Source organism: Gekko japonicus, unplaced genomic scaffold, assembly GCF_001447785.1.
Source record: "Gekko japonicus isolate JY-2015 unplaced genomic scaffold, Gekko_japonicus_V1.1 scaffold322, whole genome shotgun sequence".
NCBI classification, from domain to species: Eukaryota; Metazoa; Chordata; class Lepidosauria; order Squamata; family Gekkonidae; genus Gekko; species Gekko japonicus.
In genome coordinates this window covers 553,010-569,088 of record NW_015163616.1, presented here as the reverse complement: position 1 = coordinate 569,088, position 16,079 = coordinate 553,010, and the positions used below count along the sequence as shown (strand labels likewise).

The 16,079-nt window shown below is 40.9% G+C and overlaps 1 protein-coding gene across 1 annotated transcript in view; it reads left to right on the top strand.

Annotated features, from left to right (window-relative positions):
• LOC107107165 (plexin-A2-like) overlaps positions 1–16,079 on the top strand; it is a 552,061-nt gene that overhangs the window by 437,932 nt on the left and 98,050 nt on the right. The window contains exons 16-17 of the mRNA XM_015407422.1: positions 4,948–5,084; positions 12,542–12,709. Of these exons, the coding sequence (XP_015262908.1) occupies positions 4,948–5,084; positions 12,542–12,709 (305 nt within the window). The remainder of the gene's footprint in view (positions 1–4,947; positions 5,085–12,541; positions 12,710–16,079) is intronic.

The window sequence follows — 16,079 nt, the reverse complement described above, 5'->3', positions numbered from 1 at the left end:
TAGTTTTCCATGTTGCTAAAATCAATGGCTGTACTTTGGGATTGCACTTTGAGTTGAAAGTAAGGGGACAATGGGGGGATAAGAGTAGGTAAGGTGTGTCTGGGGTGATTCAGTAAAGGGCTTGCTAAAGAAGGCATAAAAAGGGAAAGCAAATAGTGCCTGCAACAAATCTAGAACTCACATTTGTTCACTCATTGGAAAAGGAGCTAAGACTACACACAGTCTCTTAGGTAAGATCACTTATGATTAATAATATTCTTCAATAAGGACTGCACTGAGTTTGATCTGGCAAAGTTTGATCATACCCATTGAGTTTGATCATATGTGGTGTCCCCCAAGGGGCAATCCTCTCCCCAATGTTATTTTACATCTTTATGCTCCACTTCCCCCAGCTGGCGCAGAGCTTTGGGCTTGGGTGTCACCAGTACGCTGGTGACACTCAGCTATATCTGTTGATGAGCAGCTATCTGAATGCAGCCCCAGAGAATCTGGCCAAGGGTTTGGACACTGTGGTTAGTTGCTTGAAGCCAGCTGAAACTAAATCCATCAAAGATGGAGGTCCTGTGGCTGGGGCGGGAGGGATGCTGGGTTGGGATGCCAGCTCCCGGCTCTTGATGGTGTGCCATTAACATCTGGATTGTCCATCAGGAGCTTGGGGGGATCCTAGATGCTTCCCTTTCAGTGGAGGCCCAGGTCACAAAGATTGCTAAACTGGCATTTTACCATCTTTGCCAGGTTAAACACTTGGTTCCCTTCCTGTCTCTTTCTAAGTTAGCCACAGTGATCCATGCAGTGGTCACCTCCAGGTTGGACTACTGAAACTCGCTCTATGCAGGGCTTCCCTTCAGGCTGATCCAAAAATTGCAACTGGTTCAGAATGCAGCTATGTGGATTCTGACAGGAACATCCTCTAGAGCACATATTCAAGTGGTGCTCTACCAGCTGCACTGGCTCCAGATTGAGGACCGGATCAGGTTCAAGGTTTTGGTGTTGACTCACAAAGCCCTAAATGGTCTGGGACCAGCATATCTTCAGGACTGCCTTTCCTGATATATCCCCCAAGGGGCGTTACACTCTAATGATCAAAATCTACTGGTGATCCCTGGCCCAAAGTACATCTGGCTGTCCTCAACCAGAGCCAGGGCCTTTTTAGCCCTGGCTCCAACCTGGTGGAACACTCTCCCGGGAGAGATCAGGGCCCTGTGGGACTTGTTACAGTTCCATGGCACCTGTAAAATGAGTTGTTCTCCTGGGCTTATGGCTGAGGGCAGCAACCGGCTCCATCTCGACAAGTTCCTTCTCGGATTGGCCTCCCGCTTTTCTCCCTTTCTCCCCTTCCCCTCCCCTTTCTTTCTTATCAGACAGTCATACATAACTCCCCCCTGAGATTTTACATCATCTATTAGTGGTATAGCTGGTTATACTCATTATGTATTTTATTCATTATGCATTTTACTGTATTTTCTGTAATTATGTATTAGAATTATAATGTTTTAGATGGTTGACTGTTTTTATAAATGATGTCACCCTCTCTGAGCCTCCAATAAATCAAATGGGGGGGGGAATGAAAATGAGACTTCCTTTCCCACTCCAGTCACGTTGCTAGAGCCACAAGCAATGGGCATCTTATTGGCCCCTGCAAAGCTGCTTGTCATTAAAAATAATTCTTTAACTGTGCAGAAGACAACTGTGTTGGGCTATAGTATGTAATAACCAGTGCCTGGGTGATGGCAATTGTGAATATGAATCTCAGAGTAACACCTTGCAGTATCTCATTAAACATATGCTGAACATTATCATGCTTTGCATTGTTGTTCCTTGTTTATGAATTGATAAAGCTACTAGTACATAATTTCATCCTGTTGCCTGGACATGTTTTGTTTTCTGTTTTGGTTCTGTCTGAAGCAGACTTCATAAGGGGAAGTTAATACTTTTTAAATACATGGATAAAATAGTATTCTAAGGGGCAGACTCAGTGGTCTGCTCCATTGCCCCAAACAATCCATTAGTGAGTTCTACCCACAAACTAGATATGATAACAGCAGACACATTTGCTTGCTCACTTTCAGGAGATAAGTTGATAAACCCTGGCAACATAAAGCATAGGGTGTGTGTCTGGGTAAGGGGGTTGTCTAATGTTAATAGCCAAGGTGATTCTCACCCAGCCCAGCTGTCCTCTGGTCTCAGAACTGGGCTGGAGAAAGTGTTCAGCCATGGGTCAGTAGAAAGGTGAAGAAGAGTTCATCTACCTTCACCTGTGGACTCCTTAAAATTAGAGCAAACCCAATGAACACAGAATAGGTTTGAAAGAAAAAAGGGTCCTATGTCATCAGTTGTCCTGGAATGATATGAACACAGAATAGGTTTGACAGAAAAAAAGGCTCCTATGTCATCAGTTGTCCTGGAATGATATTAGCCAGTTAGGTGGTGATTCACAGCTGAGGTGAAAGAGTCAATAATCCAAACAAGATAAATTCTGCAGTCCACTCCTTTTCGTTCCTGCAAATCAATGTAAGCAGCAGAAACAGGTTTGTTTACCTCAGTGGATGCAGTTTCATAAAGCAAAACAGTGACTTATGAATGACCCATCAGGGAGTCAGTATGGCTGAAATGCCTTGGAATTCCATATTGGTGTGGTTGCAGAGTCTTATCTCAGAACAGCAATCAGTAAACATCTCAGAAATACTAGAAAATCAGACAAGACAAGGAAAACACTGGCTATCTGCCAAAGCACAGGTATTGTTGGCTAAGAAAAGGCAGCTTGTTTAGCAGCAGGGGACAACAGGAGAACCACAGCTAATTTGAATATTTTGTTGCATGGAATTAATCCAATTTGCACATTACTGTCAAGAATGGAGAACTGCAGCTTGCTAGGTCTCCTATATTTACTCTACAATATTTATATTCTGGAATCAGTTCTTTCAGAAATCTTGACCTGTCCTTGAAAGCATGTCACACAAAGAAGTGTACATTTGAGCTTCTTATTATTCACCACTTTAATGCTGACCATTTTGCATATATCAGTATCTTCTAAGTGTATCTGCAGCCACAAGGGCTGGAATCTTGAAAAACAAAATGAAATACTCTAATACTCAAGCTCATGGGAAACAAAAAAGTGTATTGGACTAAAGTGCCTTTAAGTCTCATGTTGCTTGTTTCTGCAGTAGCCATCTTGCCCATTGTAACCTAAAATTGCTTAAAAATACAGCTTTTAAATTTCTCAGCTGTAACAATCATGTGTTAAGTACTATTTAATATTAAAAATCTCTGTGTTTTCATTCACAGCCCTCAAAGCATTTTGCACTAGAAGTCAGCATCATTATCCCTGTGTTATAGATGAGAGAAATCATGGGCACAGAAAAGTCATTCACCAGACCAGGCAGGAACTAGAACAAGCACCTATTTATGCTGACTTTTATTACCTCCTTTGGTTATGTTGCTGCCATTAGAGGATCATTACCTAGCATTAAAAATTCAGCTACAGATTTAAGGACTTTTGGCTTCAGGAGGGGAAAAAATATTCCTCTTATTGTTCCATATAAAGCCTTTTTGGGAGCCTTTCAAGCCCCTGGAGCTAGGAGAAGCATTTTTAAACAGTCGTCATAGGTCACTTTTCAGATCCAGGGCCCGGGATTAGTTTGACACTGAATTGACATTATATTAGTTTTATGATGCCTGCTGAGAAATGCCATGATTGGAGAGCAGAGGATGGAGGCTCTCTGGACCACTGCGCTCTTGTAGCACCAAAAAGGCTGTGTTTGGGGAATGCTACTGGGATATTACCAGAGAGCAGATGAGATCTGTTATGAGAGAAAAAATAATGAAACAATTGGGTTACTCCATGGACAGAAAAACAGATGGGGGAAAACTACCTGCCTTCCTCATCTTCCCTTTGTGGGGCTAAACATCTATCACTAAAGTGTGAGCACACTGGTTGACCTTAATTCTTCAGATGGCATATGAGGAGAGATGTTGCCTCTAAAAGACATTGTCTCAATTCCTACAGAGTCTGTTGAATATCTTGGTTTCTTTATTTCTGCACATGTATGTACACAGTTGGCATGAAGGTACTATATCCTGCAGAGCCGTGTTCCAATAATAAATATGATTTCCTGTTAAATAATACAGTTTTGTCCTTTCATTCACCTTGGAGGTGACCACAGAATGAATTATACAGCCATAAGAGAAACAACCCCCCCCCATATTATATAGAAAGGAGGAGTGCTCAGATTAGGATTATGTTATGAGGAAAATTGATAGTTTTGTTTTGTGGGTGGCGGTTGTTATTTTTCATAAGTGGCTTTATGCATTTGACACAGTGAGTTCTGGTTTACCAAGTTTATACCACTACAAATTTGTCAGTCTTTAAGATGCCAGAAGATTTTGTGTTAATTTGGTTGCAGTAGACTACCATGGCTATACCTTGAAAATATGTTACATGTTGCAAAGTCTTGTGGTTGTGTGTTTTAGGCAGGGCTTTTTTTGTAGAAAAAGCCCAGCAGGAACTCATTAGCATATTAGGCTACACCCATGGCAGCACAGCTCATTAGCATATTAGGCCACACCCATGTGTTACCTGAAGTGTGGTCATCCAGCCACACCCACCTTTTGCTTCTTATTCTGTTTACCTTGTTTGTTGTCAAAACCCAGGGCTTTTTTGTAGCAGGAACTCCTTTGCATGTTAGGCCACACACCCCTAATGTAGCCAATTCTAATGCCTTTCTGCTGTTGGGTGTGGCCTGTTATGCTAATGAGCTCCTGCTGGGTGTGGTCAATTTGGGAGCCAGCCGGAACTCCGTTCCTGTGTGTTCCTGCCCAAAAATAGCCCTGGTTTTAGGCCTTCAGCTCAAGTACTTTCACAGCCTTTCCCCACTTATAGCAATGTATCTCAGACCAAAGCAGATGATCTTTATCTGTTGTTGTTGTTTTTTTGCTCTTTTTCTCAAGAATCCTACAGTGAGCTCCCTGAGTCCCAGCCGTGGGCCGGAGTCAGGAGGGACCATGGTGACCATCACTGGCCATTTTCTTGGGGCTGGCAGCAGTGTGTCGGTGTTGCTTGGTAACCAGACCTGCGAGTTTTATGGGTAAGGGGCTGATATATGCACATGAGCATACATTGTAATCTCTTCTCTGCTTCATGGGCAGCATTTCAGCTGTTCCAGCTGTAAACGCCCATCCTCTCATTAATCACCTTAAGTCATCGTGCATGTGACAGTGATGAGAGCTGCATAGTAATGACCAATTTAATGTTTATTAATTTTATGTAATGCTTCATTTAGATATATTTAAATCCTGCCTCCTCCCCAAATCCCAAGCACATGCTGTTTTTTGTATTTTTTCCGTCCCCTTGTTCTTGAGAGGAAATATAATCCTGAAAGAACAACAGGCAGCTCCTTCCACTCTATTATCTGCATTGTAGTGCTGGCTGCAGGTGTGTCTGCCTCTTGGTAATACTCTGAACGGTGGGAAGATTTAGTCTGAGTGACAGGTACTAAGGATGAAAATGTTCTTTTGTCTTGGGACTTGGCCATCGTAAATAACTGTTTTAAGTTTTTACAATGACTTTTTTTCCCTTTCAAAATCCAGCCTCTTGAATGAAAACAATGGTGCTTCACACTAGTTGTCTTTTCTAAACATACAGGAGTTTGATTTATATACCATGATTTTATGCCATTATATACACTATGGTGATGATCAATAAATATAGACACATGAAATAAAATAATGTGATCAGAAACCAACAAGAGGAACAGGGCTTTCCTGCCTCCCAGCTCTCACTCCAGGCTACAGTGTTCCCTCAATGATGACCCAAGAGCTCAGGGAAACTCTAGGAAAAGTGCTAGGTGTGATGTGGGGGCATGCACTGAAAAGAGTGACTCAAACTACCTTGACTGATGGTAGAAGTGTGCTTCTGTCAATGGAAACTGAGATTTAAATCCATGCTATAATTGTGTGCTTTACTTAGGCAGCTGAGTAAGAAGTACTGTCTCTATAGAGGACATAGCTGTACACAGTTTGGTATATATGTGTGTAGATTCTCTCCTCCCCAGACCAGTCCAGGAATGGGAGGGAAAGAATTCTACACTTGAAACATACATTACACAAGAACCCAGGAGAGATAGCCTCTCTGGATTTACAGACACAGCCACCAGGATCTCTAGATTAATCCCTCACCAGCCTGAGATTAGAGATCCAGAATCATAGTTGGCATGTGGATTTTACACTTCCACAACTCTGTAAGAATTTGTACAGTCCCCAGACCAGTCCAGGAATGGGAGGGAAAGAATTCTACACTTGAAACATACATTACCCAGGAGAGATAGCATCTCTGGATTTACAGACACAGCCACCAGGATCTCTAGATTAATCCCTCACCAGCCTGAGATTAGAGATCCAGAATCTCAGTTGGCATGTGGATTTTACACTTCCACAACTCTGTCCAGAGCTGTACAGTTAATCTTAGCAAGGTAGCATAATTGGTGAGCAGTTCAGACAACAGGATCTAGCTTGGAGTCAGTTGCACATCAAGCAAACACTATTTATAAACAAGAATAAGGTTTATTCAGTACAGACTTGCAATCAGATTAGAAGAATTCAAAAGAACAACCTAAGCAATGTTTTGCCTTACTACACAATAATAAGTATGTTTACCAAGTCAGGAACAAGTATCAGTCCAGAATAGTCCATAGTAAGAGTCCAATAGCTCCAAGGGATTTGGAGCAAGAAGTCCATCTTTGCAAGCATGCAGCCATGTGCTCAGCTGCACAAAAGAGTTCTTTGTTCTGCCTGGGACAGCATTTCCCAGGTACAATTCAACAGTAGGGAGAGAGCAAGAGAAGAATCTGAAATCTCCTCCAAGGGTCAGACAATTAAAAACCCCAATCTAATTAGAATTGGCTGTGGCCATCAGCCAATCCAATGAGGAAGGGGTTGTCCACTTTTGGGGGTTTTCATGGCAATGGGTGGGGGATAGGCTAGGTCTGGGGAACACCCTCTGCAGTGAATGATCCCAGAGTCCAACCCACCTTGGGCCTACGTGCCTGTTTGCTCATCAGCTAGGGCATCTGCTCTTCTGCCAGCGAGTGAAGGAATGTTTATGGCAGGGCTATAAAGGACATCTGGTTGGCTTCAATAGGAAATCAAAACAGCAGGGGATCACAAGATACATTCCAAGGGAGACATGAAGCCTATAGAACATTCCAAGGGAGACATGAAGCCTATAGAAATTAATATTTATATACAATATGTTTTAAGTAACATGTGTATTTTAGGATTTTTCACAAAATGAAATCAACCTTTCCTGTTTCATAAACTGCTGTGTGATTTAGGCAAATCACATGGTCTGGTCTCATGGTTCAACATAAAGGCCCTGAAAGGAAGATGATACCCCTTAGCCCTAAGTCCTAGTATGGAAATATGGTCATATGATCACAAGATGGTTGTTCAGATGCTATAGTCTAGATACCTAATTAAAGAGGAATTGGAAATTTAAGCATTTCTTTTCTAACCTTGTTCAAGAAGGAAAGTTGAAAGCTAGGGATACATGTTATGGTAAGGCCTCGCCACCTGAATCTGCTGTTAGTTAGTCATTCCTTCTGGAGTCCACCATTTGAAGAACCTAATATACTTCTTCCCTTTTTATCTTTCTTCTTTTACCTGCTATAAAACTTGCCTTTCCCTAGCTGCATTATGTAGTCTAATGAGAATGTTATATATCAGAATTGCTGCCTTCTGCAGCCTCTGAGAAGATAAAATAACCCAGCACACCCACTTTATGCCTGGACTGGGAGACAGTAGATTAGGGGCAGCATGTTAATAAATGGGTAGGATTTAATGGATTTACTACTTCCTCATCTCGTTTAATAATGAGTTCCATTTATACCTTTGGAACGAATAAAAAGAAAAACAGAATATGCCTAGTTAAATTTTACCACCTATTTCATTTCTTATCTGCAGATGAGGTTCCTTCTTCATAGCCTTTGCTTTTCAGATGTCCTTTTAAGTCTGGAGTTGCATAAGAGCTCTCAAAAACTGGTGCTGGGAGGCACTGATGTTTACAGAGCTCTGCCTTTTTCTAGTTTACATGACTACAGTCAGCCCTGTTGGGCCCAAGTATAGGACAGGAAAAATTGCCAACTGTACCACATTATTTGTTGCTTCAGAAAGCACAAGCAAAATATATCTTATAGTAACCTTGGCCATCTTTGTACTGTTTCAACTGCTCTTCTGGAAGCACAGGCTGGATGGTATACTGTGAGAAGGTGACTATACAGCTGTGAAGAGTTACTGGTTGGTGCTAGTTGTTCTGATTAGTCTCTTTGGTTTCTGACTGAGAGAGTCTCATTGCAGGCATCTGAGATCTTTATTTATTTCCAAATGTATCATGCCTTCCAGCTTGCAAGAATTACCTTCATAAGGTGGCTAAGAAACTATAGAGCATATAGTAATTTTAAACAAATTATTGGAAACACAATTAGTTTATACATGGTTGGTGTAACACAGTAACTAAGAGAATCAGTTCTGATTCCGTCTCAGCCACAAAGTCATTTGGGGACTTAAGGCAAGCCAGCCCTTCTATCTAGAGATAATAATACCTGTCTACCATGCACAGCTGTTGTAAAGTAATAGTAACAGTATGTAAAACATTTAGAAACCTGAGAAATAGCTGGAATATCTATCTCTGATGGACTGTCAAAGGTTTATGCCTAACAGGGTCTCAAAACCTTTGAGTGACAGGCTGTTCAAATTGAATTCTGTGGAGAGAGTCAGTTAAGAAATGACAATTGGGAACTGACAGTTGAAGAAGAGACAGTTAAGCACTAACTGTGGACTAGGAAGGAGGCAAAAGGAGTGAAAGGATCAGCGAGGATCCCCATTCAATCTGAAAAGGAAATAAAATTCTAGTTAAGAGAAGTCATCCCTGCCCAGATGAAAGGGAGATAGCTCTTAAAAGAGGTGTGATCCCAGGTCTGTGTATATAGAAGGATTCTGGGAATTTGGTTGTATGTGCTTTCTAGACTTTAAGAGGCAGTGACATTCAGAAACCTATCCTTGAGTGTTTAAGCAGAAACAGAAAAGAAAGCCTCTCTCCTCAAAGTTTTAAAAGACCTGTTTGAATAGCAGGAACACTTACTTGTTGACAACAAATTATCTGGAGTTAGTGTGATTACAAAGTTACCTCAATTTTATTATTGGTTCACCTCATACATCCTATCCCTGATTCTACCTGATCTTTTCTTTTCTAAGTTAATAAAACATTTTGTTTATTTTGAATTTTCAAAAGCCTCTTGTGTGCCATTTCAGAAGCTGAATATAAGGTGATCGTGTCTCTTCCCTCCGTTCCCTAGACTGGGCCAGCATCTGTATCGGTAGACAGACAGACACGCAGGCAGGCAGGCAGAGTTAGAGATATATGTAAGCGACAGGGTGAGAAAGTCATAGACAAATAAGAAGAAAATAAAGTGGCTGCTCAGCAAGGAAGAAGACAAAAAAAATGGAAAATCCTATGCATAAGGAATAGAAGAGGGCAAGATTGCCATACCATCGTAAAAATAACAATTCAGCCATACTTAATGGCTGAGTTGTTTCTTTAGATCCTAAACATCAAGAGCTTGGCAAAGTAGAAGGCTTTGACTTTCTTCCTTAAAGTGTCCAAACAGCTGTGTACATTCATGCCTTGTAGAAATCTCTAGGAGAGATCATGTGAGATGGCAGGCACCATAACAGAAAAATGCTAGGCAAGACAAGTAGGGAAGATTCTTCTTCAAAGAGTTTCATATTGCCCTCTGTATTCTTTTGCACAGTATTTGGTATTTTAAGAAACAGTTCTATTCCTCTCCTAACCAGTCAAGACGCTGAAATGTTAAGGAGTCCCACTGCCCTGCTCAGCTTTTACACAAGGTCTGAAGGGTATGACTGGGCTTATATAGAATCATACAGATGGGTTCCTGGAATTGGAAGGGCCTTATAAACTGTCTAGTCCACCCACATCCTTAGTTCAGGAAATTCAGATCTAGAGCATTCCCACCAGACAGCTGTCTAGCCACAGCATGAAGCCCTCCAAAAAGAAAGAGCCACCCACCACTGAGTTAATTGTTCCATCCGTGATATGTTTTCACTATTAAGATGAAGACTTTCTCTTAATGATCATCTGAAATCTAGCCTACTGTAACTTAAGCCCATCCATCTTCCTGTCTGAAGTAGAAGAAAACAAGTCCTTTCTCTCTTCCTTGTGACATCCTTTCAGATATTTGAAGAGTGAGATCATGTTTCCCTGAATCTTCTCTTCTCAAGGCTAAATGCACCCAATTCCTTTAACCTTTCCTTACATGGCTTCTTTTTCCACATCTCAGGCAGGTAGCTTTTTCAATAATCAAATTTAATATTTTGTACTAGTGTGGGTTATTTTTAGAATGTTTTTCCTAATGTGCAGATTAAAGAAATATTTAAGAACGTTTGCCTTTAGAACCAGAATTATTCCACCACAATTGCTCGTGTATATATGTATACTTACATTTAGGTGCTGCTCCTAATTCACCATATGATCCAATTACCCCCCATAAACCAGTAAATCAACATTTTTCCAAATCTAGCAGTCTCCTGTTTTACTCCTGCCTTTCTATGCAAGGTCATAACATGGTCCATTTCTTTTCTTTTCTTCTTCTTTTTTTAACTACATGGTTTGTAGGTGATGAACTTGGCATGTACTTATGATGTGCAGGGAGACTGATTAGATGAAGCAGTTTCTAATGAGATTCACTATAATTACAGCTTCTCTCTATTCTCCTGCCTGTGATCGGGGGAGTAGGGAGATTCACCATGACGACATGGTAATAGCGCAGAAAGCTAATTAACTGATCACAGGGAGCTTGCAGTAACTCTTTGCCGGCAGTGATATGTCGCTTTGGATCTCGCACAAGGGCTAAGCAGGCTTCTCTGAAGTCTGGTCTCTGGCATGGTAAAATGCCTGTACTCATCTGAGGCCACTGGCAGGTAGAAGGACAAGGCAGGGAAGGCTGTGAGAATCATTCTGTTCTAAAGGAAACTGGCTCTTTCAAAGGCCCACACTACACTGAGGTATTGTAGTCTCTCATCACATTCTAACTCCATTTCCTCTGCCTTTCCTACTAATCTTTACCGTGGCTTCTTCCTTTGTCCTGCGTCTCCTCCATCTAAATTTAGATTGTAAGTTCCTCAGGGCAAAGACTTTTTTGCACACTTTTGGGGAAAGATACAGAATGGTATGGATAAAAACAAGCCACATTGTCAGATTATGAGTCATAAAATAATAACCACCTTTCTCGAAGTCCTACACATCCATCTCAACTCCCTCTGATAAAAAGGTAGGACTAACATTTAGTTGTTTTTGGAGTGGTAGTAAAAAATTCTCCTAACATGAGGAGCTAAGAGACAGACATGAATTGCCCCTTTCCCATTGCAGACTAGCATGAAGCACATACAGGGGACCAGTGCTCCCCCTAAGCAGAGTTAGTGTGAGCTAGCTCACAGTTTTTTAGCCTCCGGCTCACATATTTTTGCCTCCGCTCAGGAAGGATGGCTCCAGAGCAAACTGATTTATGCAGTAGCCAAATGCTCTCACAACTTTCATGCCAGTAGCTCACAAAGTAGACTTTTTGCATACAGGACTCTGTAGCTTAGAGGAAGCATTTTTGGGGACCAGTGTTCCCTCTAAGCTGAGTTAGTATGAGCTAGCTTACAGTTTTTTAGCCTCTGGCTCACACATTTTTTTCTTAGGAAGGATGGCTCCAGAGCAAACTAATTTATGCAGTAGCCAAATCACCTGCTCACAACTTTAATGCCAGTAGCTCACAAAGTAGAATTTTTGCTCACAGGACTCCACAGTTTGGAAGGACCATTGCTGGGGACTGTATCTTTCCATTTTTTGTGTGTCAACATCACACAATCCAAGTAGTATTATTACTGTTAATTATTATGGTTAATTATGTTTATTACATCTGAATTTAAGAAGGTTAAAACCTTCAAGACTGTAATTTTATGATTGCATGTTTATCTGTCAGGTGTATATCTCTGGGCCAAACTGGATGTTTGTGTGTTTTAATGAAAATCAGTATTGGCTGGCTACAATCAGGCAGATGCTTAACTCTTTCCATTCCTACCATTTATCTGCTCAGATTTATCTCCCCTGCCCAGCTGCATTTCCACATTAAAAAAAAAAAGATAAAGAGGAGGCAGGGTGGTGTGGAGAAGAGAGAAAGCAGGGAGAATCTTCCCTTCTCCTGGCTATCCTGTGCACTGGGCACCATGACCTGCTTCCACTGTAGCAGCAGAAAAATTGGAAGTGGGGAGGTGAAAAGAGAGGAGGAGAAAGTAATCTCTGGCTCAGATGTACCATCTGACCCAAAGAAAAATTCAGGGGTATGTAATTCTCTCTTTACATTGAAGATAAAGCTACTTTCTTCAGAATATAGTAAAGAGTGAACATTATAAGCATTGTAGTGTTACTATCTCTTTTTCACTTGTGTAGTTGTTAAAGGCAACTTTTCCCCCTTTTCTCTTTCAGGAGGTCCATGAATGAAATTGTGTGTGTCTCTGCCCCCTCTACTCATGGCCTCGGCTCTGTTCATGTCTCTGTTGCCGTGGATCGGGCACAGTTAGAAAGCACCTTGCAGTTTGAATACATCGATGACCCCAAAGTTCAACGCATTGATCCTGAATGGAGCATAGCCAGGTAGCTGGGCTTATAACTGGAGAGGTGGGAATGATGAATGGGATCAAAGCATGACTGATCTGCCCTCTCCTGATTAAAGTCATGTGAGCTGGTTTGAGCTTTAGATGAATTAGTTCAAGCCACATGACTTTACAAGGCCTATACCTCCCATCTTCTCCTGCCTGAAACACCAGAATAAAGGAATCTCCCATCAAGTGTTGGGGGGGAAAGAGACAGGATTTCATTTCCTAAACCAAGAAGCAGAATGCAGTGGAATCTCTCATGTTTCATTTAGGAGCCCACCTCAGTTCCGTGCGCACCAGTGGCAGCATAATTCTAGAAGGCCAACCGTGCTAGCCCATTGCAGCAAAAACCAAAAAAGTCTTGAGGCACTTGAAAGTTTAACAGATTTCTCGTGACATAAATTTATGTGGACTAAATGAAATTAGGTCTAGTACATACAAGTATATACCACAATACATCTGTTAGCCTTTTTTAGTTCTACAAGCTTCTTCTTCTTCTTCTTCTTCTTCTTCTTTGTAAGGATCAGGCTCATCCATTTGTCAGAATGTTTCCTACAGACATCTTTGGTTTAAACATGCTTGAAATCCAGAGATATTTGTGTGGCGAAATCAGACAGGATGTATTTCAAAAGACGATAAAATTTATAACTTACTTTAGGTATATAACTGGAACCTCACCTTGAAGTAGAGCTAAGTCACAAATTCAATCCAATATTCTGGGCACTACTTAATCATGATTCGAAGTGGAATGCTTTTCACCACTGTTAACTAACAGCATACATCTTGGGTGATAAATGGTGAGCCTCAACCCTCTGAGGAGCTTCAGTCCAGATCTGCCTCTGACTACTGCCTGCTCCAAGCTCAAATAGCAAAAAGTACATGTGAGGGAGAAAAATTGTCAGTGGAACCTCTTGCCCTCAAAGACACATGTTGAAGGCATTTGCAATACTTGCCCCCACAAATCTCAGCAAGGGTCTAGAATCATGTGAGCCTGGTGAAGGTTGATATTAACCATACCAAAAAGTCATTTTCAAAACACATCAGTGTTTTTAAAACCAGTTTAAAATGTTTTGTCTTGTGAAAACAACTGGAAGAGCTATTGAAGCACGGGAGATAAGAGTTTTGCCCAGAGATTAAGACCACACCAGATTCTTTAACAAGAGGAGAGCTTTATTAAGGCACCTGAGTCTAGCTATCACCAAAGTGATATCCAAAATGCTAGCTCCCCAAGTCTTGCAGTCATTCACATTATATACTATAAGTTTTATCACGTCACTAGCCTCAGACAATGAAAAGTTGTTTTTCCTCTTTCTTCATATAGAAACACTTTATCAAAAGGAAACATCTTGAGTATGCATGTATTGTCTTCTTGAGGTTACATTACCTATGTCAGCTTAAATCACATACACAATAGGAGATAAGAACATATGTTTTTGAAAAGGAAGCTATAAAAAATAGTTATACCCGAATCCGTGAACCACAGACACCTTAGTTGGGGAAGATAACATTGTTAGCACACTTTAAAGAGGAAATGGCTTCCAAAGGAAGCACCAAACCACTAGTCTAGCTTAGGAAAAACAGGAAACAGATTTGGTCAGAGAGTTTATAGGGACAGACTAACCAATGTCTTAAATACTTTTGACAATCTTGTGTGATATCAGACAGGCCTTATTTAGATTAAGGTATTATTTTTAATATTCTGCTTCAACCCTAGAGTCGGATTTGACTGGCTTTCAAGCAAGGGAACCTTTACCTTTACCTTTTATACTGACACATCTCTTTGCAATGATCAACTCATTTATTTCTAATACATTTTTTCTCATCCCCTCCACTTTCTTCATTGTCTCATGTCTGCAAGGACTTCAAGGTGTCCTGAGACTTAGACCCCCAAATACAAGGAATGCAACCAATGGTGCCTGTGATGTCAGCAGTTGGCACCCTGTGGAATAGGCTGAGCTTAGCAAAACTTATTGGAATGGGAGTGGAGACTGGTGGAGCAGGGCAGGGCGGGGGAGAAACTGGTAGTACCTGATGGTAGAGTCAGAGCCTTGTGGCAGTTGGCAGTACAATGAATATTCCTCAGCAAAAAGCCATCTGGAAATTCTTTGTCCTGTTTTATATTTGAAGAATCTGAGGCTGAACGAGAAATCCCAAGACCTGTCAGTGAATCTACAGAATTTATTTTTGTAGCCCAAAGAAAACCACTTCCTTGTTCATTCCTTATAGGTCCATTGTATAGGAAGCAAATAATGCAACTGAAATAGAAATGAGCTTAAAATAATTATGACTAAATTTTCTTTGCGTTGGAAAGAATGTGGAGAAAAGGGTGCTTTTTACTTGTATGGTGGAGCTGTGTTCAGATAGAGCATCTTAGGGAACAAGTGACATTTCTGGTGTCCAGTTTGGAGATACTACACATTTTGCATTGAACATGTTTGACAGTCAAACTTATCTTGCTTGACTTGGAAGATCAAGTGTGAGCTGATCACTGGGTCTATTTAGTTTGGCAGCTGAACAATTTGAACACATGCCAAATAGGTTTGTATCAGATGTTTGCAATACTGTACGTGTGTGAAAATGCTCCCAAGCTAAACATATTGACAGTTATTACCACCGCTAAGGATTACTTACAAACTCCATACATTAAGATTTTTTAAAATGCAGCCGCTATCTATGACTGTGTTATATGATTTGTGACTAACTTATAACTTGTGATTGATTCATATGATCTGAACGATCCCCTCTTTCCATACCATCCATCCAGCCCACCAGCTAAGATCTTCCTCACAAGCTCTGCCCTCTGTACCCTTGCCTTCAGAGATAAGGCAGGTAGAGACCAGAGATCAGCTGTAGCACCTCATGCATGGATTGCCCTTCCCCTTGAGACTTGACTGGAGCCTGTGCTGCTCTTTTTTAGATGTCAGGCCAAACCCTTTTTTAAAACCCAGACTTTCAATTAAAGGGTTAATCTCTTAACACCATTTTTATAGTCTGCTTTAAGTTTGAAAACTGTAAAACTTGTTAAAAGCTGCTCCATGTTTTATGTTTTTTATGCCATGGGTAGATTTTTAATGCTGGTTTTTAATTAATAAATATGATTATGGTGTATTATGTTTTTATTGTGTTTGATTTTATAAGCCATCTTGGGCAGGTTCCCTAGAGCTGTCACATAGACATTTTCTACATAAATAAATAGTAAAAATTAAAAGTGTGCACCTGGTTAAGCTGTCAATTGCCTACTGAGTGGAGCAGAGGTGCAGTAAAGGGGGGCATAGAATTCAATCATGCTATGTAACAACACAGAGGCATGAAAACCTAATGGAGCTGTATTGAATTCTCAGGAAGGAATATAGTGAAACAACCTGCTG